Raw genomic sequence first — 20,680 nt, forward strand, 5'->3', positions numbered from 1 at the left:
TCCCTCCCTTCCTTCCTTCCTTCCTTCCTTCCCAGCTTCCTCTGCCTCCGTTTCCAGACTGAGGCAGGGAGGACCAGCTTGGATGAGGAGAGGAAACCTTCTTGGCTTCCCCACTGTGACTAACTAGCTGCTGCCCCCCATGGAAAAAGCTGGGCCCCTAATTTGGGTATAATCCCAATGGTGCCATTCCCCCCAACTCCTAAACTCAAGTGAAGCCCAAGGAGCCCACCTGAGGCCAGGCTAATCCTGGCTCTCCAGTGACAATGACTGGCAGGTCAAGAACTCAAGGGAGATGGTCCTGTGCTCAGTCTCTAGGGAAAAGTTAGGGTGCCCACCTGAGCTTGGCACATTCAAGGCAGGCACAAGGATGTCTCAGGCCTAACCCTTGGTCATTCTGTTGAAATGAGTTAAGGGCCTGCTGCAGAGGAGGTAGGGTATGACCTCTGATGGGTTTAAATCTTGTTCCCTTTATCCATTCTGTCATATTTCCTGCCTCAGTAACTCTTGTTTCTTTGGCATTTATAATTACTTGGTGCTTTCCATCTCGTTGGGTTCTCACAATGACCTTATGTGATAGACAGGGCAGGGATTATTATCTGTATGTTATGGATATGAAGAGAAAGGCCCTGTTCTTGGCTCAGATAGTCTTGCATTCCAGTGCCATCTCTGACATAGATGGGCTGTGTGACCCTGGGTAAGTAACTTGGCTTCTCAGTGGTCCGGCAACTCTTATATATAGCGCAATGTCTAGAAAATGAAATAAATGCTTACTGGTTGGCTGATAAAGGACAGGTTCTGCTTTTGGTGGAGGGATCCCCTTACCTCCATCATGGGACCAACTCAAAATGAATGAGACTGAGCCTCAGAGAATAGAGGTGACCTAGGCTAAGACACATGACTCATAAAGGGGGGTTAGAAAGAAGATCTTATAATGTCACAGGCAGGACCCTTCCCTCCGTCCCTCCTCTCTGATGATCTCTTGTGACATGGCCACTAGTGGCTTCTGCCTCAACTTCCTCAAGATGAAGACCAGGCTCCCAGAGAAGAGAGGATAATGAAACCAAAGGAGATACCTCAACCCAACAACCAAGCCAGAAGGACGAACACTAGAAATGGCCAACAATAGACTTTTCAAGACTTCTCTACTGGTCTGGTCTGTGACTAATGTTCTACAAGGGAGAGAGAATGGAGATCAGTGGCCTACTGCCAAAGAGTTAATATGGCTGAGGCCTGATGAAGGGGATGGAGGACCCTGACCTGGGAGTCACACTGAAAGGCACTGATAGACTCTGACATACAATTCTAGATAACCCAGCCTTCTCTTCATTCATCTTTTCCTTACTTCCTATCATGGAGGCTCAGAGCTGGAAGGGACCAGGGTCCCCCCAACATGCCAAAAGAATCCTTTTACAACACATCCAACAAGTCACCACACTTCTGCTTGTAAACTTGTGAAGGGGTTTCCATGACCACAAAAGAAGGGAAGAAGAGACTTTTAGAAGCAGAAACAGAGAAGAGAGACAAAGACAGACAGAGTGAGGGAGAGACACAGAGAGATAGAGACACAGAGAAGACCCTTACACTAAGTTAATCTAAGATTGGTGAGGTCACATGGGCTCAGTGTCTATCAAGGACATGGGACTAACAATGAGTATCTTCCTTACTAGAGGTCCAATAGGGACCCAGGGAAATGGAGAAGGAACAAAGGGAAAGGGTCCCTTTCGGAATTTCCCCTTTTACCTCCTCGGGGCTCACAGGTGATCGATCAACTTTCTCTGGGATATTGACCTGGGGCAGAGGGACAGAAGTAATCTACTGTCTACTTCTCAGATCTCCCCTAGTCTTCCTGGGAATTTTGCCACTGAACAAGCCCTCCTAGGAGAGGGATGACTTAGTGGCTGCAGACAAATCCTCCCCTGCCCCCAAATGGGGAAATGGAAGATCATTTGTCCTTTTGGAAATATCTCTGGTCTGATGGGGGGGGGGGTGACCCCAGGTCAGAGAATCCTTGTGATCACCAGGTCATAGACTTTAGAGCTGGAAGGTCCTTAAAAATGGAGTAGTTCAACCTCTTTTACCCATTTGAGATGTGTAAACTGAGACTTGTGGAGGGGACATGAGTTGGCAGATTCCCAGAGGCTCCTTGGAGTCATCCTACCTGATCTGCAGCTAATTAATAAGCAATCCCCTTTCCAGCATCCATTCCCAACAAACAGTCCTCTTTGGGCTCACAGGCCTCCCACTTTGGGCAGCTCCGATTGTGGAGAAGATCCAAACGAAGTCCTCTGTGACTCTTCATCACTCCCTATCTGTCTCTGGGTCTGAGCAGAACAAGACCAGTCTCTTTCCTAAGACATGTTCTTAGCCTGGGGTCCAGGGGTTGGTCTGTGGACAGATTCAGGGCATCTTTGAACTTGGATAAGGAACCATGGTATTCATTTCGATCTCACTGGTCTCCTTTGTAATCCTAAACCTTTTCTTGAACACCTGTAAAACTATGATTCTCAGAAGGGGTCCAGATAAGTCACCAGACCAACAAATATTTACGAAGTTCAGTACAAGTGAAAAAGGCCTATCCTTGCCTTCAAGGAGCTTACACACTAATGGGAGAAAACAACCCATTAAAAATGGCCCAAAGAAAATTAAGGTCTAAGGTCACACGGGTAACAAAAGGCTAAGGTGGGATTCCAGGACCCAAAGGGAGGGTCCCTCATTCTACACCAGAGAATCAGAAAACCTCAGGGGAAGAGACCTGCTTAGTTCACTCACACCTGATAGAGAATGCCTGCTTGATTCAACATCCGAGCCTCCACTGAGATGCATCCAGTGATAGGAAACTCATTACCTCTTGAGGTAGCCCACCCAGAGTCCAATCTCTCTCTCTCATTGTTATGCAGTCTTTTCTTATGTTGAAGAATAAACTGGGAATATTTATCCTTACAATTGCCCTGCATAGTAATTGGAACCCCTGTGGAAGCCAGCAGGCTTCTCATCCCCATTTATAGATGAGGAAACTAAGGCAGAGAAGTGAAGTGACTTGCCCAGGAACATACAGCTATAAGTATCTGAAACTGGATTTTGAACTCAAATCTTGCTGACTCCAGATCCAATACTCTATCTGCCACAGTGTCACCTCGATCTACCTCATAGTGTGGTCTTGGCCAAACACTTTCCTTTTTCTGGGCCTCAGTTTCCCCATTTATAAGATAAAGATGTTGGACTAAAATGAACTTCCAGCTCTGAAAATCTATGAAATATGAAACTTCTGAATGCTATTGGGAGAGGGCTGGGCAGCAGCCACCACATTGTAGAGGGACCAGGCAAAGTTGGGGACCGACTCCAAGATCCCAGGAGATATATTGGGGATCCACAGACTTTGGCAGATGAGGGCAACAGGGTTGAGCCAAGGTTCCTTTGGTCCTTCAATAAACATTGGTTGAGCACCTATAATATACTACCCAAAGGGACCAGAGAAGCAACATACACACAGATGCATAGATGTGAACCGCATACAGAGAAAACACAATAGCAAGAGACGGGAAGAGTAGCAGGAGACCCAGGCAGGAAGGGCAAGAAGTGGTGCCTGAACTGAACTGAAGGAGATCTAGATTAGGAAGGATTCGGACAGCCAGAAGGATAAGGGCATCTGGGTGGCACTATGGTGGATAGACCACTGGGTCTGGAGTCAAATCACTTCACCCTGTTTGCCTCAGTTTCCTCATCTGGAAAATGAAATGGTAAACTACTCTGGCGTCTCTGCCAAGAAAACTCCAAATGGGGCTTTGGAGAATCCTACATGATTGAAATGGCTTAACAACAAGGAAGGACCACTTGTCAGTAGAGGAGATGGCCTTGGCAAAGGCACTGAGGTGGGAAGGGGATTTTCATGTAGTAGGCCAGGTTAGTTGTCCACCCTGGGTCATATGATTATAGATTTCGAGCTGGAAGAGATCGTGGAGGCCCGTTGAGTCAAATACCTCATTTTACAGATGAGGAAACCAAGGCTGAAAAAGGGAAAGTCACTTGCTCAGGGTCCCATAGATAATAAGGCTGGATTTGAACACAGGTCTTCCTGACTCCAGGTCCAGTGCACTCATCCATTGCTATATTGCAGGAGAATAAGGAAACAAGGAGACCAAAGAGTAACGAGAGGGGTAGGAGAGAGCCAGGCCAGAGGGGCAAAGCCCCAAAGAGGGGTCAAGGAAGATGGGGACTGCCAGGCTTTGGGATGTGGCTCACCACAGCCTCTCTTTTCCTGGCCACTATGAACAGGGGAGTGCCATAGCCCCCCTCACTACAGCTTTCAGACCAAGGCCCTATCCCAACTGATCCTCTTGGGTTCTCAGAGGGCCAGTATTTCCCTAGCCTAAATATCTCTCCCCAACTGTTTCATCACTGCTCTTTGAAAATCTACCATTAGAAATTATTTCCATGGAGGTTTAGCTTCTATTCAAATGTGAACACCCCATGGGAGGGGAATAATATTAAGGGCCTTACAGCTCTTAATAGATGTATTAGATAATCAGGACCCCTCCTTTCTTCTCCCCACCCCAGTTCCAGCTCTGCCACTGTCCTGTGGCCTTGGGCAAATTCTTGGGATGGCAGAGACCTTGGATTCCTCTGCTCCAGTCCCTTAATTATAGAAGTGCTTGGGGGGAGGTTTTAAGGCTATTTCCTCACTGGCAGAAGGAAGGCTGGACACTGGGCCTGGGAAGGAGGAGGGGAGCACCCAGGGACAAGCTGAGTTGAGCTACCAGTTAATCTGCATAAGGCCAAAGCTGGAGGCAGCAGCTCAACCCCCCACAGTAACTCCATATGGTGACACAAGGCCCAGGCCTGGTGGGGCAGCAGGGAGTGGGCAGGGAGCCTGGGCCTCCCATTCAGAGGTCGACTTTGCCATCCGAGATGTGATTTCCTCATAGGCCTCCATGCCCAGGCAGAGGTCCTGAGGGATGATTCAGATGGGATCTGGCAAGAGAGAGACTGGCCCCCCCTGAAGCTCCAGGTCAGAGGTGAAGGAGAGTGTTTGGGTGAAGGTGGGGGAATGGAGGGGTGGGGGTAATCAGAGAAGCAGAGGTCTAGAGAAGGATGGGACCTTCAATTTACAGAGGAAAAAACTGAGTCCCAGAGCTGGGAAGAGACTGACCCAGGGTGACTAAGTAGAAGAGAGTTTCAGCCTCAGATCTGACACTGCCAAACCTGGGTGCCAAGGAAGAGGGTGGCCCAGCAAAGAATGCCAGAGGAACTAGGAATCTGGGGATTCTGAATTTCTGAAGGTGCTCCTCCCCACAGAGCTCTCCTTCCAACTTTGGGCCCCTTACTCAGTGAGCATCTATCACTCATCCAATTAGTCACCAAGCATTCATTAAGAGATCCAAGCACCAGCTAGATGCTAAGTAAAACATTTCTTGCCCTCAAGAAGCTTGCAATCTACTGGGAAGTAACAATATAGTCATTCAGTAAATGTTTGTTGAATTAGATGCAGGCTGGGTCTGTTGGGGGCCCATGCAAGATGGAACCAGGAGACCAGTTAGCAGAGAAGCCAGAGGGTCTTTCCCTCCTCCCTGAGAGGTTCCTCATTTGGGGGGAGAGAAGGAGTAGGTAACAGATCTTAAAAAAGTCCTAATGTCAGCAAAAAAAAGGAGGGAATATTAAGCTTTCCTGGGACCCTGGCCAGGACAGCCATGCCAGCTGGACCCAAGTGTAAGGTCTACTGGGGCCCCTCCTGAAGGGCAAGGAGAGAAAATGGTAGACCATAATGAAAGACAAGAGCTGGAGAAGAATCAGAGGTCATCTTGTCCAAACCCACCCTCATCATTTTACAAAGAAGGAAATTTCCCAGGGGAATGTGACTTGTCCAAGGTCATGCAGGCAGGGTGTGGGAAGGGTCAGCATTTGAATGCAGATCTCCTCACTCCAAACCAACAGTCTCCTGTGCTACAGCAGAGGAAGAGGAAGCCTGAGCCTGGGGAGGAGCGAAGGGTGGGGGTTCACTTGGGAATGGAGATGGGGTACTATGGTTTGGCACGAGGGCTCAGGAGGAAACATTTGTGGCTCTGTGCAGTCCAGGGATCTCAGAACTCTTGTGCAGCTGAGGGAGGGGGGCTGATGGGAGGATGTGACTGGGTCAGAATTCCAGGGGAGCAGGAAGGGGACAGCTCCTGTGGGTGCCCCAATCTCTGGCATGAAAGAACACCCAAGATACTGGCCCCAAGCAGTAACTGCTCCTAAGGGGCAGGCAGTCCCCTTTTCTGAGCCTGGAGGAAAGACATCCTCCTTGCTTGGCTCTCTGCCCAGGGCATGAACTCTCAGGACAATCCTACAACCTCGTGGCCTTCATAGTGTTCTCTTCCTGCTTTGCACCTTTCATTCTGGTGTTCCTAAAAGAGGGAGAGAATTGAACATCAACACTTCTTTAGAACTGGAAGGCTTGTTAATAGTCAAAGTTGGACATCACTTTGTCTAAAAAGAGATTTGGAGAAAGAAAAAGAAAAAGGAAGGGAGGGAGGGAGGGAGGGAGAAGAGGAGGGAGGGAGGGAAGAAGCCCCCTAGAAAGCAGTGAACAGAAATGGGAACGAACACAGGCTTTGCACTCTAAAGAGCTGAGTTTGAGTCCTGGTTCAGTGAAGATTGAACCTCAATCTCTTCCTCTGGAAATGGGCTAATGGTGCCTGCACTGCCTTCCTCTTTGGGCTAAAAGGGAGGCACCAGGTTGCCCCTCCCTCTTCTATCTCTATGTCTCCAAGCTTCAACATTGTGCCTGGCCCTTCACAGGAGCTTGCAGATCGATTGGTAATGATTTTCCTATACTTATTTCTGTAGATTTCGCCTCCCCCAGATAGACTGTGTAAGCTCCATAAGGGCAGGATCTGGCTGACTGTGATGCCGGTGTCTGGCCTCCCCAGCCCCTGGGTGACCCCAGAACCCCCCTCCTCTCCCAGGTGGGTCCTGGAGCCACTCTCTCACCGACTCTTCACATCCTGGATGGTATCTGGCAGCGGTAGGTTGCGGGTCTCAGGCAAGAGGAGGGCAATCAGGCCTGTAATCAAGGGGACCCCTCCATAGATGAACAGGGGCAGCCAAGGATTGAACTGGCCCAGCAACCGCACAAGAGGCCCAAGGATGGAACCCAGGCGGGCAACCATCTGGCTCCCGCCAGTGGCGGTCATTCTGTGGAGGACAGGATATTTCGGAGGGGCAGGATGGGGCAGGTGGGCCATCCTGCTCAGTCCACTGTGGAGCCACTGCCCTGTCTTTGCTGCCTGCAGGGTACCAGGAGATGAGACAGGCCAGAGCTGGGAGGCTGAGTCCCTCCAGAAGCCCCAGCTGCAGGAGCAGCCCCACAGGGAGCTGGAGAAGGCTCTCCCACCTCCCCAGGGACTTGTCAGGGTGCCAGAGTGGAAGAAGGCTGCAGGTGTGCAAATGGTGGAAGGGACAGCTAGATGGCCACTGCCCCGGGGGAGGGAGTCATGAGGGAAGAGGCAGGCGAGAGGTTTGGGTCAGTTCAGAGAGCGAATGAAGGTCAAAGGAGTTGAGAGATGCGGACAGCAAAGTCTATGGGGTGGGGGGGGGCAGGGTGTATGTGTGTTTGTGGGTGAATGTGGGGGTATGTGTGGTGTATGGGTGCTATAGGTGTGCGATGGATGTATTGTGGTACGCAGGGGTGAGTGTGGGGGTTGTGGTGTGTGTGAGATGTGTGGGGGTGAGTGTGGGTGTGGGGGGGAGGGTTGTGTGCATGGGGTGTGTGTGAGTGCAGGGTGGGTGGGTATGTGGTGTGGGAATGAACCTGTGGAGAGGGCATTGATAAGCCCTGGCATCAGCCTGGCAAGCTACAACAGCAGAGCCAGGCAAGTTCATCAGGGCTGAATAGCCTCAGTCTTCCTGGGCTCCCAGATCCCACCCCAAGATTGAGAAGGCGACAGGCGGCCCTTGACCCTCCCTTGGCCTTACCTGAGCACTGTGGGGAAAAGCTCACTGCAGTAGATAAGGGCAGTAGTGAAGACAGAGCCCATGAAGCCGATTCCCAGCACTGCCAGGGTCACCCGCAGGGTCTGTAGCTCTACAGGAAATGATGAGGAATGAGGAAGGAAGGGGGCACGTGAGGGGGTGAGGGGGTGGGGGGAGGGATGGGGGGAAGAATGGGGGAGATGATGGGGGAGGAGGGCAAAGGGTGGGAGTTGAGGTGATGGAAAGTGGAGAAGGAAGGGGAGAGATGATAGGGGAAGGAATGGGGGAGGTATAGGGGAGGGGAGAGGCTATTCTAGGAGTGGGGAACACATGCAGCCTTGCCTAAGACAGCAACCCCTTTCCAGAGAGAAAGAGACAATACTTTTTATCTGTCTATATAGTGCATTTCCATAGATTGTGTCCAATAGAACATAGATATGGTGAATCCATGTTTTCTCTGAAAGAGCATAAACTCCTTGAGGGCAGGGGCTGCTCCATTTGCACAATGCCTAGCAAAGTACAGGGATCTAATAAAAGCTTGTGTGGTAGTGTGGAAAGCGAGAGTTGGCAACTGGGTTCCAAATCCTTCCCTCTGTGAGACTTTGGCCAAGTCATTCTAAACTATTTGGGCCTCAGTTTCCCTTGCTATAAAATAAAGTGGTTGGATTCAATAGTCTCAAAGCTTCCTTCTAATTTTCAGTCCATAATCTGATGGCAGAGGCTGCCATTTCTAGGTTTTTTAAAAAATTTTTCTTCTCATTTATTAAAGGCCATGGGATTAAGTGGCTTGCCCAAGGTCACACAGCTAGGCCATTATTAAGTGTCTGTGGCTTGATATGAACTCTTGACTCTGGGGCCAGTGTTCTATCCATGGTGCCACCTAATTGCCCCCCAAATCCGGTCTTTACAAATGCTTTGTGCCCTGAGCAAAGGGACCAACTGGCCTCAATTCATCCCTTACTCACCCTGAGATACCATTGTGTTGGCCAAAATGAAGAGACCAGACAGGATCAAGGAACCTGCTAGGGTTATACGTCGACCCAGGTGGTTCATGCTGAAGAAGGCACCCATCTTGTTTGGGATATCAATGATCCCAAAGAGTACCTGGAGCAGGAAAATATTGCTCCCCAGTCTCTGCAGGTCCAGGGCGAGTCCGTAGAAGGTGAAACCAAAGGCAAACCTTAGGAGAGATGGCAGCAGAAAGAGGCAGGCGATGAGGGCACTCCCTATCCCTGCTCACTGTGGTCATTTGGGTTTTTCTCCAGGTTCTCCCAGGATCCAATTGTTCCCCACAGGGGACAAGCCATCTTTTAAGATTCCTCCCAGCTCCTGCTTGGATATTTTGAGTTCTAAGCTTCCTCACCTCCCCCCTCACTTCCCAAATCTGCCTTTTGTTCTAGTCTAAGGTCTTTCCCATCTTTGACATTCTTTGCCCCCAGATTCCTCCCATCCCTAAGCTCTGATGTTTAGTGATTTGCTTTTGTAGAGGCTGAACACCCCAGAACAGGTTGACCTGATAGGATAATGCTGAATATATTATCTTCCTGAGCCAAGAGTCACTGGGGCCACCCAATATTTACAGGTGTTTACTCTAGGGAGATTGGGATAGCTTTGCTGAGTTTCTCACCCTCTCCTGCCAGGCTGAATGGAGTAGAAAGGAGTTGGGATGGTAGGACAGGTTAGACTGGGTCTTCTTTTCTCCCCTCTTTCTGAGCCAGGTGCTACCCCCTCCCCTGCCATGAAGCCTGGAATTGTCCCCTAGAGTCCCCAAACCAGGACTTGACTTGCTACAGGCAAAGGAACCCACCACACAGAGAGCATGCAACAAAAACGTTTGCAGAGCTCAGGGGTTCGGAAGAGATCCACCATTGAGTGCTGAGTCTTAGTTGCCATTAATTCTTCCTGCATGGTGGAGATCACAATCTGGGAAGGGACACACAAGGATGATGTCAATCTCTGAGGAGAAAAAGAGCTGGGAGTCATAGTGACCCACATTATCCTGGAAGAAGTTCTGTATTCATGGCTTCTTTCTACCCATGACTATCACTGGGAGAGATCTTTCTCTTGAAATCTTTATGGACTGTGGACTTCCATGTTCTGATCTACTCTCTTTACATTGTTATGGCCATGGCATCCCTTGGTCAGGATTCCTGGCCTGGGTTCCATCATAACTGTTTTGTGACCCTCCCTGGATAAGTCCCTTATCTTCTCTGGACTTCAGCTTCTTTATCTGTAAAATGGAGAATTGCATAAGTCTTGCTTCTGAGAATCTATGATCAGATCCAACTGCCCGTTACCCAATGACCACTCGGAGGTATTTCGTATCTCCCCAGAGATTCCAGAGTCCCTTCCCATTGTCTATCAGTACAGACTAGATGGGGACCGACAGGCTTAGAGAGTCAGGAAGACTTGGGTTCAAATCATACCTCCAACACTTACTGCCTATATGTCCCTAAGCAAATTGCTTTACCTGTAAAGGTCCTACCCTCCTCATCTGTAAAATGAAGCAATTGGCCAAGACGACCTAACTCTTTGAGCCTATGATTCCTGGCCACCGGGGGGCATCATGTGCAAAGAGCACAGAGTCCTGCCATCTTGGGGAAATTGGTAGAGAAGGTTGAGGGAGGGGTAGGAAAGTTAGGAATAGCCGGAGCTGAAGGCCCACAGATTCTGGCTGCCCCACAGTCCCTGGCCCTGCAGCCTCCATGAGAGGGTCAGCAAGCTCTGAATCTGGACCCAGGAGGCTCGGGTTCTAAACCCAACTCTATACTATTGGATCACTTTGGGTAGGAAGGGTTCAGGTTAACATTAGTTGCCTAACTTGAGGCAGCTAGGGGACCCCATAGTGCACAGAGCCCTGGACCTAGAGTCAGGAAACTCTTGGTTCAAATTCAGACACTGACTCTGTGACACTGGACAAGTCACTTCACCTCTGTTTGTCTGGAGAAGAAAATGGCAGACCAGTATCATTTACCAAGAAAACCCCATGGGGGCAGCTAGGTGGAGCACTGGATACAGCACTGGCCCTGGAGCCAGAAGGACCCAAATACAAATCTGACCTCAGACACTTAATAATTGCCTAACTGTGTGACCCTGGGCAAGTCACTTAACAGCATTGCCTTAAATAAATAAAATTTTTTTTAAAAAAGAGAAAATCCCATGGATGGGATTTGTGTATTACAATCCATGGAATCACAAAAAGTTGGACACCTAACCTCACCTATGTGAACCTCAGTTTCCCCACATGTAAAGTGAGGATGGCATAGCAACCCTATCTTCCAGCATTGCTGGGAGGATAGAGCTTTGTAAAGCTAAAGAAAGATGTGATTGATGATTGTAGCGTTGGTCCCTAAAGAGAACTGAATAAAGACCATCAGCTGTTCCAGGAAGTGGGCTGCAAGCTCAAAGAAGAGAGAGTACTGTCCAAATTAAAAAAATACCAAAGGGCTCTCAGGCTGCCTGAAGAGACATCCAACATCCAGGCTGGCATTGCCAGCATCCTCCCTCTCAAACCACCTGGTAGATATTTGTAGATTTTCTGCATAGACACTTAAGGAGTTGTTCTCTCACCTGCTAAAATGCAATTCTTTAAGGGCAGGGACTGCTTCATTGTTGTTTTTATATCTGCAGGGTCTGGTACAGAGTAGGCATTTTAATAAATGAATGTTGATTGTTTGGCAAGCTGGAGCATATCCAGAGGAGGCCAGCCAGGGTGTATAAGCTGAATCCACTGAGAGTCATTTGGGGGAAGGGGAGATGTTTATCCCAGAGAAGAGAAGTGTAGGGGATGGCGATGTGATGGCTGTCCTTGAATATTGGAAAAGTTATTATGGGAAGGAGACATTTAACATTCTCTTTGCACAGATTCTAGAACTGGGAGCAATGAGAAAAACTGAACAGTGGCAGATCTGGGCTAGAGAGAAGAAAAAATTTCTGAGAATTAGAGCTGTCTGAAATGAGAATGGTTTGGGAGGTAAGAGAGATTACCTCACTAGAGAGGAATCTTCATGCAGAACTGGAATGACTTAGATGTATGTATATGGACACGTATATGAAAGTTGGGAATTAATTTGGATCAGATGACCTCTGAGGTTCCTTCCAACTCGGACATGTTGTAGGAAACTGAGACTCAAAGGCAGTAAGAGATTTGCTTAAGGTTTCACAGCTAGTCTCTTGACTCTGGATCTCACATGCTTTCCTGATCCAGCAGGAGCCCCCCCGCCCCGGCCTGGGGGGGGGGGGGATCCAAAGCAGAGCTTCATCACTCCCAATCCTGCCCCAGGCTGTCTCATGAACAAGAAAAAAGGGTCAGTGGGATATGACCAACCCTATTCTTCAGGTCTCTAAAAGAGCCCAACTTTCCTTCTTACCTCAATAGTCAAGGTTTCTCTAGCTTCCTTCTTCCCATTCATTCCTGCCACTTTCTTAAGGACATGGAGCCCTCGATCTATTTTGCCAGTGATGATAAGCCAACGGGCAGACTCTGTCAGCCACCTGTTTAACATATAGAATCCACCTGCACTGTTGATTTTAAAAGAGAGAGCCACATGGCCCTCCCCCCACCATTCTGGAATCTTGCCACCTTTCTGGCTTATGTATTCTCTGAGTAAGCCGCCTCAGCAGGTAACAGCAAAACATCCTGGCTGTGTCAGATGGGATAGGGAGGCAGAAAGATACTTGGACTGAGAATCTGGTGACCTGTGTTCTAGCTTTGGCTCTGACACTATCTTGAACACAAGTTCTGGGCCTGAGTCCCCCCCCCCCAATAAAATAGCAGGAATCTTTCCTAGGTATTTTAATGGATTGAGGGTCTGTTTGGACTGTAAAAAGTGGGCAATATATAGATCATGCACTTCAGTGCATGGCAGTGATCAATCTCACTGCTCTCCAAGTATGGAGAATTACCCACTCATGTCATTCATCCCAAGTAGAGTCCCCAGTGGCACTGACCATGAAGACAGAAAGAAGAGAAAGAAGGGCACAGAAACGGTCAGCTGGAGGATGAACCAGTCTCGAATGGCATATGCGACCCCCGACAGTAAGACTTGGCCAAAGCTAAACCCAAGAGCGCTTATTGTCATCACCGTGGTCCGAGCCTGAGTTTTTGTCCACTCCATCACTGAAAGGAAACACAGACACAAGGATAACTTTATTCATTCATTCAATCATTCATCCATTCATTCATTTATCCATCCATCCACTCATTCATTCATTTACCCAGTAATCCTTTCATCTGCTCAGTCATTTATATATTCAATTCAATTTCATTTGACAAACATTTATTAAATTTGAAATGTGTACAAAGCACTAGGTGTCTTCACACAGAAATGAAGCCATCTTTATCTTCAAGGAATTCATATTCTCTTGGGAGAGGGGAAATGGCAATCTTTATCCAGGTGAGTAAATAGTCACCATGTTTTACATGCTTTCAAGAGCGGGTGCTTACAGTTGGGGGAAGGGAAGATATGGTGAAGGGGGAAAGGTGCTCCTTGGCTAGATCTGGAACTGAGCTACAAGATGGAGTCATTGTGGTTTACTCAACCCCCACAATGCTCTTGCTAAGACTAAGGAAATTGGTAGAAATCAGATTCTGAATGGTTTTAAATGAAAACCAGGGGCATTTGTATTTTTTTTCCTAGAGGTGGCAGCATCTAAAGACAATCTGCACCAATTAGAAGTCCATTGCAATAATCCAGGTGAGAGGTGCTAAGGACCTGAATTGGGTTAGTGGTCATAAAGAGCAGAGTGTGGAAAGAACGATTCTATGGAGGGGATGCTGTGGGGAGCCAAGGGACGAGAAATGGATATGGGAGTTGAGGAGGGAAAGGGAGTAAAGACTGAACTTGCACCCCTCAAAAAGTAGCATGCTAGTACCTGCAATAGAAGTGAGAGAATTCTGGAGAAAGGGAAAATTTGGGGAGAAAAGATAAGGAGTTGTAGTTTGGATGTGCCAAGTAGACATCCAGGTGGAGCCGTCCAGCAGGAAGCTGGGAATATGAAAATGGAGCTCAGAGAGCGGTTAGGACTGAATATACTGATATGAGAGTTACCTATATATGTAAGATAGTCAAACTCAAGAACTGATGGTTTCGTCAAATGAGAGAGTATAGAGACATAAAAAAAAAGAAAGGACTTTAGGCAATATCTATAGCTATTGGATAATAAGAGTCAGTAGTTAGTACTTAGTTCATAGTGCTGGGTATGTTATCTTATCCGATCCCCACAACAACCTTGGAAGATATTTTACAGATGAGGAAACGGAGGCAGACAAAGGCTAAATAGCTTGCCAAGCTATTAAGTATCAGAGGTCTTTCTAACTGCTGACCCAGTGGTCTATTCACTGCACTCCATAGTTACCTCAGTAAATGGAAGAAAAGAAAATTCTACTAAAGGAAATTAAGGACTAATCAAATGTGTAGGAGGAGAACTAAGGCTGCAGAGTACTGTGGAGAGGTGAACGTGATAGGAAAAGTCTTAAACACTTCAGAGAGGTCGAATGAGAAATGAGAAAAAACTGTTCCGTTTGAGCAATTCAAAAATCATTGATAATCTCAGAAAGTCCTTCCAGTCAGGTGATGGACCATAAACCATGCTACAAAGAGCTGAGAGAAGGGGGTGGCGAGAAAGCAGACCCCCAAAATAAAGAGAAGACAACCCTTTCTTAGAGTTTGGCTTCAAGTGAAAAGAAGGAGAATATGGGATGAGATGACTGGAGATGACCTTACCAAGAAGGATGAGGGTTTTTTTTTTAAGAAAGAGAAAAATCTTGGCATATTCATGGGTTGTGAGGAAGTCAGTGGAAAAGGAGAGACTGAAGAAGAAGGGAAGGAAAGAATGCTTGAGGAGATGAAGGAGACAGAGTCAAGGGCGCGAGTGAGGAATTTAGCTCTGTCAGGCAAAAAGGTCACCTCTTCACGGGAGCTAGAACAAGGCGAGAGAAAATGGGGCATAATGAAGAGGGATTTTGAGGTATGAAGTTGGAGATAAAAGACAGATGCTCCATTTGCTCATTAGAACAGGAGTCAAGGCCAAGAGGAAATGGGAAGGAGAAAAGGGAAGAGAAGGATTTGGAAAGTATCCATGGAGAGTAGAATAAAAGATCAATCATAGAAGGATAAAAGGACTGCCATGAACAGTGAAGACCCAGTTAAAATTAGATATCAAAAATTCTTAGTGAGGAGTCAACATATATGAATGACTTTCTCATGTAACGTTCAGCAGCATGTAATCCATCTGTCTATAAATTCATTCACTCAACCATCCATCTACCTATCTATGAATCCAGTCTTCCATCCATCCACAAATCTACTCATTCATTAATTCATCCCATCATCATTCATTCATCCATCCATTCATTCACTTATCCACCCACCCATCCATCCATTATTCAGACTTCCATTCATCATGCAAGCAATCCCTTTAGTCTATCAGTAATTCAACAAGTATTTATTAAGAACCTACTATATTCATGGTTTTGTGTTAGATACTGAGAGAAATTAAACTGGAAACAACCACTGCCTTCAAACTGACTCCAGTTTAACAAGGAGATGACACGTGGACACAAAATCACAATGCAAATTAGAACATCTACGTGCATGTGGATGCAACTGAGACTCTGTGGAAAGCCAGCTTCTAACTGGGGGTACAGATCTTGGAGAAAGCTAAAGAAGAGATGCCTTTTGAATTGTACCTTGAAGGGGGAGAAGGATGCCAACCTAACTTCCCGGCCTGAGGGGAGGTCTCTAGGCACGATTTCAAGGTTTGGAACAGGTCCCTGGGACCCTACTTACAGAGTGTTGCAGTGTTCATCATGATGCCAGCCACAGCAAAGGCTGACAGGAAACGGAGGCAGCAGTAAAGGGAGAAGTTGGGGACAATAGCAGAACAGCTGCCAGTGATGGCCAAATGCAGGTAACAACAGCTCAGTACCAGCCTTCGTCCAAACCTGTAACAAAGGAGCCAACTAAGTGGGACAAAAATGCCATAGCAGAGGCAAATGGGCAGGAGTCCCCCACAGTCTGTTCTCAGGGCTGAGGGATATGTATGGAGCTGGGGGAGTGAGAGCAGCTTAAACCAGAAGACACTCACCTGTCAGAGACAGGACCACATATAATAGCTCCAATCATAATGCCTGCCATAAATATGGACTGAACCATGGGCTTCAGGAACTGCCAGTCACACACCATATTCCACTATAGCAGAAGAGAAACCAAAGCAGAGGTTGAGAGAAACTACTTCATAGTAGTTCAAGGCTGAGAAGGGACCCTGGAACATGGAGCACCAGGGTTGAGAAGGCCCTTAGAACCTGGGGAGGTACTATTCCATTTCACAGAACTGGCAACTGAGTCCCAGAGAGGGAAGTGCTTCCCCAAGTTCACATAGATCATTAATAACAATGTTGGTACTCAAGTCCAAGACTTTAGCCTCTTTAGACCCTCGATACTGAGACTAGAAGGGACATGTGGATATATGAAATCTCATTTGATCCCCCAACAACCCTGAAAGATAAGTGATATTATTATCCCTATTTTACAGATGAGAAAATGGAGGCAGACAGAGGTTAAGTGACTTGCCCAGGGTTCCATAGCTACTAAGTATCTGAGGTCACATTTGAACTCAGATCTTCCTAACTGCTGGGCCAGTAGTCTATTTACTAACAAGTCATTTAAAGTAAGCCCAGTTATGTGGGTATAAGGTGAATCTCCAAAGAACTACAAGTGGAGATGGGGGAGGGAGGGGACGAGTTAGAGGGAGGAAGCAAGGGAGAAGGGGAAGGAGCCCCTGACCTCAGACACAATGGTGGAAGTGAAGTTGCTACGATCATAGATCCAACCATCCAGGCAAGATTCCGTATCTGCCTCACTAGCATTCGAGGCTGACATATTGAGTTCCAAGAGCTGCCACTGGGGATGGAGGAAGCGGCGGCATCTCTCTGGCTTCTGGTGTTTGTCCAAAGGGATGAAGACCCTCAGGAGGGCATCAGGACCCAGGACCCTGGTGACATTGGTGAAGGCAGTGGCATTGTCCAGCAAGGGCACCCGGCAGCGATGGTCAGGAATAGCCGCTGTGAAGTTCTCCAGCATATTGTGAGGGGTAAGAAATACAACAGATAAGAACAGAGAAATGATCTGAAAGATCTGAAATCTCCCCAAGCTGCCAACGTGTTCCAGGAGCTCTGCAAAAGCCATGGGATCCCGGTTGAAGATGCCACAGGGACACAAGAAAAGATGGGCCCGGCCTGAGGTGTATTTGTGTAGACACCGGTCCCAAGAAGCGAATGTGGTGAAGCGGAGAGAAAGAGTTCTGAATGCAGGGACAGAGGTCACTTAGCTCTGTCACTGTCATTCCCCCTGTATGGGTCTCAGTTTCCACACCTATAAAAGAAAGAGGAGAAACTAGATGACCAGCCCTAAATCATAGTATCCTAACCTTGATTAGAATTTACTTGGACCCTGATTCCTTCCCAGAACAGAACCTCACAGCCACCCACATACTGACCTTGCCTTGAGCCTGGGCTTCAGTTTGGTCTAGGGGTACTCTTCCAGGGAGGGGGTCAGGACTCTCTTAGAGGTTCTGTTTTGACCTGGGGCAGGGGCTCCCCAGATTCTGCTCTTTGAGGATCCTGGCAGTTCCTGGCTCAAGCCAAGGGTGAGCCAGCCTGGAAGAAATACTGGGCTTCAGAATCCATGGGAAAACTACAATCCAAGCAGAGGCAATTTGGCCAGACTGCCTCTGTGTCCCAGATCAGCCTGTTACTAAATTACATAGGTGGGGCATGGCTTAGTCTTCTTCCTATCGTAGTTAACCTTGGGGTTAACTAACCCTGGCACAGGCCCTGAAGTCAATGAACATTTCACCCAGTCTTTCAGTGACTTGCTAGTTGGGGGTGACATTTACTCAAAGATTCCAGCTCTCTAGGCCATAACAGTCCAGAACAATCTTCTATAATCGGATCCTGGGGTCGTGGAGTTCTTTTTCCTGTCCAGCCCCAATGTCTCTTATCCTGCCTTTTAAAAAAAATGTAGGTCTTGGGGACTGAAGACCTGGCTTTGAATACTGGTCTTTACAACTATTTATGATGCCTTGAGCAAGTCATTTTTCTTAACTGGGTCTCAGTTTACTCATATGGAAAAAGTGATGTTCTTAGCATTTTTTGTGTGACCCCTGTGGCTATCTGATCCAACCTCTGGACTCTGTCTCAAAATTTCTTTTTAAATAACTAATGGTAAAAATAAAGATGGACCCTCAGAGGATTCCAAATTAAGGATCCTGGGTTGGACCTTCTCTAAGGTTCACTGCACTCCCAATCAATCCCTGGGATCCAATGGACCACACTGTGCCATTTACCAGTCATAGGACATGCCATCTCTGAGCCTCCATTTCCTACCTTGGGGACACTAAGTCCTGAACTACCACTCACTGAAGCAGCCAGTGTGCAAAAACCCTTTGTATCCATGAAGTGGGGCTGCCCTCAGTTAAAGAAACCCTGTGCTAACATAGGTGAGCAGAACTGATAGAACAGTCCTGCAGAGTAAGGGTGATGATCACTCCCATTTTACAGATGGAGAAACTGAGACAGACGGGGTTAAGTGACTTGTCCAAGGTCACACAGCTAGTCAGCATCTGAAGTAGAATGTGAATTCAGGTCTTCCCGACTCCGAGTCTCTTCCTCCAGCCACTGCAGCGAGCACTTAGATTGTCTCCCACAATCTAAGGAAAAGCCAGTGGGCCTATTTAACTGAAATAGAGAAGGAAGCTGATCTGTCTAGTAAGAAAGTCAGATTGTGATGGATTTTAAATGCCAGACAGAAGTATTTTACCCTAAAGCCCAATTTTGCAATTGGAAAGTTCTTGAACAAGGGAATGACACGGTTTGACCTGTGCCTTAAGAACGGTGGTTATGGAGGCTGGATCAGAGACAGGAGGCTGCTGGGTATGCAGAGGTGAAGAGGTCCTTCATTAGGCAGGTGATTATGAATAATGAGAACAGGACGGCTGGAAAAGTCACTTAGAGGATGCTGTCTTCTAAAAGAATGAATGGGGGCGGCTAGGTGGTGTAGTGGATAAAGCACCAGCCCTGGAGTCAGGAGTACCTAGGTTCAAATCCGATCTCAGACACTTAATAATGACCTAGCTGTGTGGCCTTGGGCAAGTCACTTCACCCCGTTTGCCTTGCAAAAACCTAAACCGAATGAATGAAAATTCATAAAAAAACCGAATGAATGAAAATTCATTTATTAAGCACCTACCATATACTGAGCACTATGCTAAGGGCTCGAGATACAAATATGAAGCTATAAAAACAATTCTTGCCCTCAAGGAGCTCACACTCTAACAGGGGAAGCCTACACAAAGGGGAAACTGGTCCTGGATGAGTCGATTGACACACCTCATCCAGGAACAATGCTAGGGTTTTGATCATGGTTCATGATTCTAGACAAGGGAGATGGGGGAAGGTGAGATGCCAGTAGGAGGTTTTGGAGGAGCTGACCAGAGAAGAGGAGGGGAAGGGAAGAGTGGCTCCATCAAGGCCTCTGATGGTTCAGGCCTAGGGCCCAAGTACTTTCTGGCATGGGGTCAGGGGTGGATTGCTGTGACCAGAGAGGAGGGAGTGATCTATCACTGCTTGCTCCGGCTCTCACCTCCAGATGGCCTTCCCTGATATACCACTTTACAAAGCACTTTACATAAACAGTTTCTCATTTAATCCTCCCAAGAATGCTTCGAGGCTCATAGTAAATGTGTTACTGTTATTCCCTTTTAACAGATGTGAGAGCCGAGACCCAGAAAAGGGAAGTAACTTGCAGATAGTTGAGCAAAAGGTACCTGGGTAGTACAGTGGATAGCGCACCAGCCCTAGAGTCAGGAAGACCTAAGTTCAAATCTGGCCTCAGACACTTAATAATTGCCTAGCTATGTGACCTTGGGTAAGTCACTCTCAACCTATTGCTTTAAATAAATTAAAAAAAATTTAAAAGATATCTGAGCAAGTAAAAGGGGGAAGCCAAGGCCTGAACATCCTCAAATCCTTCCAAATCCAGAGGGCTGTCCATTGTACAACACTGCCTTTCTGAGACCTTCATTATCTGTTTCACCCAAGGATTCTATAAGTCTTATTTCACAGACTAGATGATAAACTCTCTGCCTTTAGGAGTGTGACAAGGAGGAGACCACATGCACCGAAACAAAGGTATAAGGCAACTGGGAGGTGGCATCATTAACTGGAAGAATTGGGAAAGGCTTCACTGTGGTGGTGATGCTTAAGGCGAACTCAGGTCTGTAAAGTCACACATTCCCTCCAGAGTCACCCATTCCACTTTAGATTAGCTTAAATTGCTGGGAAAATGTTCTGTCATAGAATCTACATTTTTAACAAGCCCTCATTGCTCCTGGATCTGGTGCCAAGACTAATTGTCCCCCTTCATATCACTGAAAACAGCTCTTCAAGGGCAGCGAAGTGGTGCTGTGGATAGAGCCCCAGCCCTGGAGTCAGGAGGACCTGAGGTCAAATCCCACCTCAGACACTTAATACTCAGTTTTGTGATCTTGGCAAGTCACTTAACCCCATTGACTTGCAAAAAAAAAAGAAAAAAAAGGAAACCAGGTCTTCAGTTCCCCCTAAATCTTCTCCAATCTAAAAATCCTTAATTCTATCAGTCACAATTTGGAGCTAAAGGTCTCCAATATAAGTCTCTAAGTCCACTTGAATTCAGTTGGATAAATGTTTGCTGTG

General features: G+C 47.3%; 1 protein-coding gene across 2 annotated transcripts; it reads right to left on the bottom strand.

Annotated features, from left to right (window-relative positions):
• Positions 1-4,972: 4,972 nt before the first annotated feature.
• LOC141518823 (solute carrier family 22 member 12-like) lies at positions 4,973-17,684 on the bottom strand. Of its 2 annotated transcripts, none has more exons than XM_074231158.1 (11): positions 17,446-17,684; positions 16,734-17,321; positions 16,036-16,139; positions 15,738-15,892; positions 12,898-13,066; positions 12,318-12,441; positions 9,755-9,870; positions 8,913-9,127; positions 7,951-8,059; positions 6,967-7,039; positions 4,973-6,380 (listed from the first exon to the last, which is right to left on the bottom strand). In XM_074231158.1, the coding sequence occupies exons 2-10, from the start codon at positions 17,133-17,135 to the stop codon at positions 7,015-7,017; spliced, it is 1,419 nt and encodes a 472-aa protein (XP_074087259.1). In that variant the 5' UTR covers positions 17,136-17,321; positions 17,446-17,684; the 3' UTR covers positions 4,973-6,380; positions 6,967-7,014. The 2 variants fall into 2 exon arrangements, with proteins under 2 accessions (XP_074087259.1, XP_074087258.1); XM_074231157.1 differs by having other exon boundaries at positions 4,975-6,380; positions 6,967-7,170.
• Between the last annotated feature and the right edge of the window lie 2,996 nt (positions 17,685-20,680).

Source organism: Macrotis lagotis, chromosome 3, assembly GCF_037893015.1.
Source record: "Macrotis lagotis isolate mMagLag1 chromosome 3, bilby.v1.9.chrom.fasta, whole genome shotgun sequence".
NCBI lineage: Eukaryota > Metazoa > Chordata > Mammalia > Peramelemorphia > Peramelidae > Macrotis > Macrotis lagotis.

Excerpts from the sequence above, each read along its gene's own strand:
- LOC141518823 (XM_074231157.1), bottom strand. The coding sequence starts at position 17,135 with ATGGCTTTTGCAGAGCTCCTGGAACACGTTGGCAGCTTGGGGAGATTT. Across the intron at positions 16,140-16,733 it reads CTTCCACCATTGTGTCTGAG|TGGAATATGGTGTGTGACTG; the intron begins GTCAGGGGCTCC and ends CTTCTGCTATAG. Across the intron at positions 15,893-16,035 it reads TGTGGTCCTGTCTCTGACAG|GTTTGGACGAAGGCTGGTAC; the intron begins GTGAGTGTCTTC and ends CCTTTGTTACAG.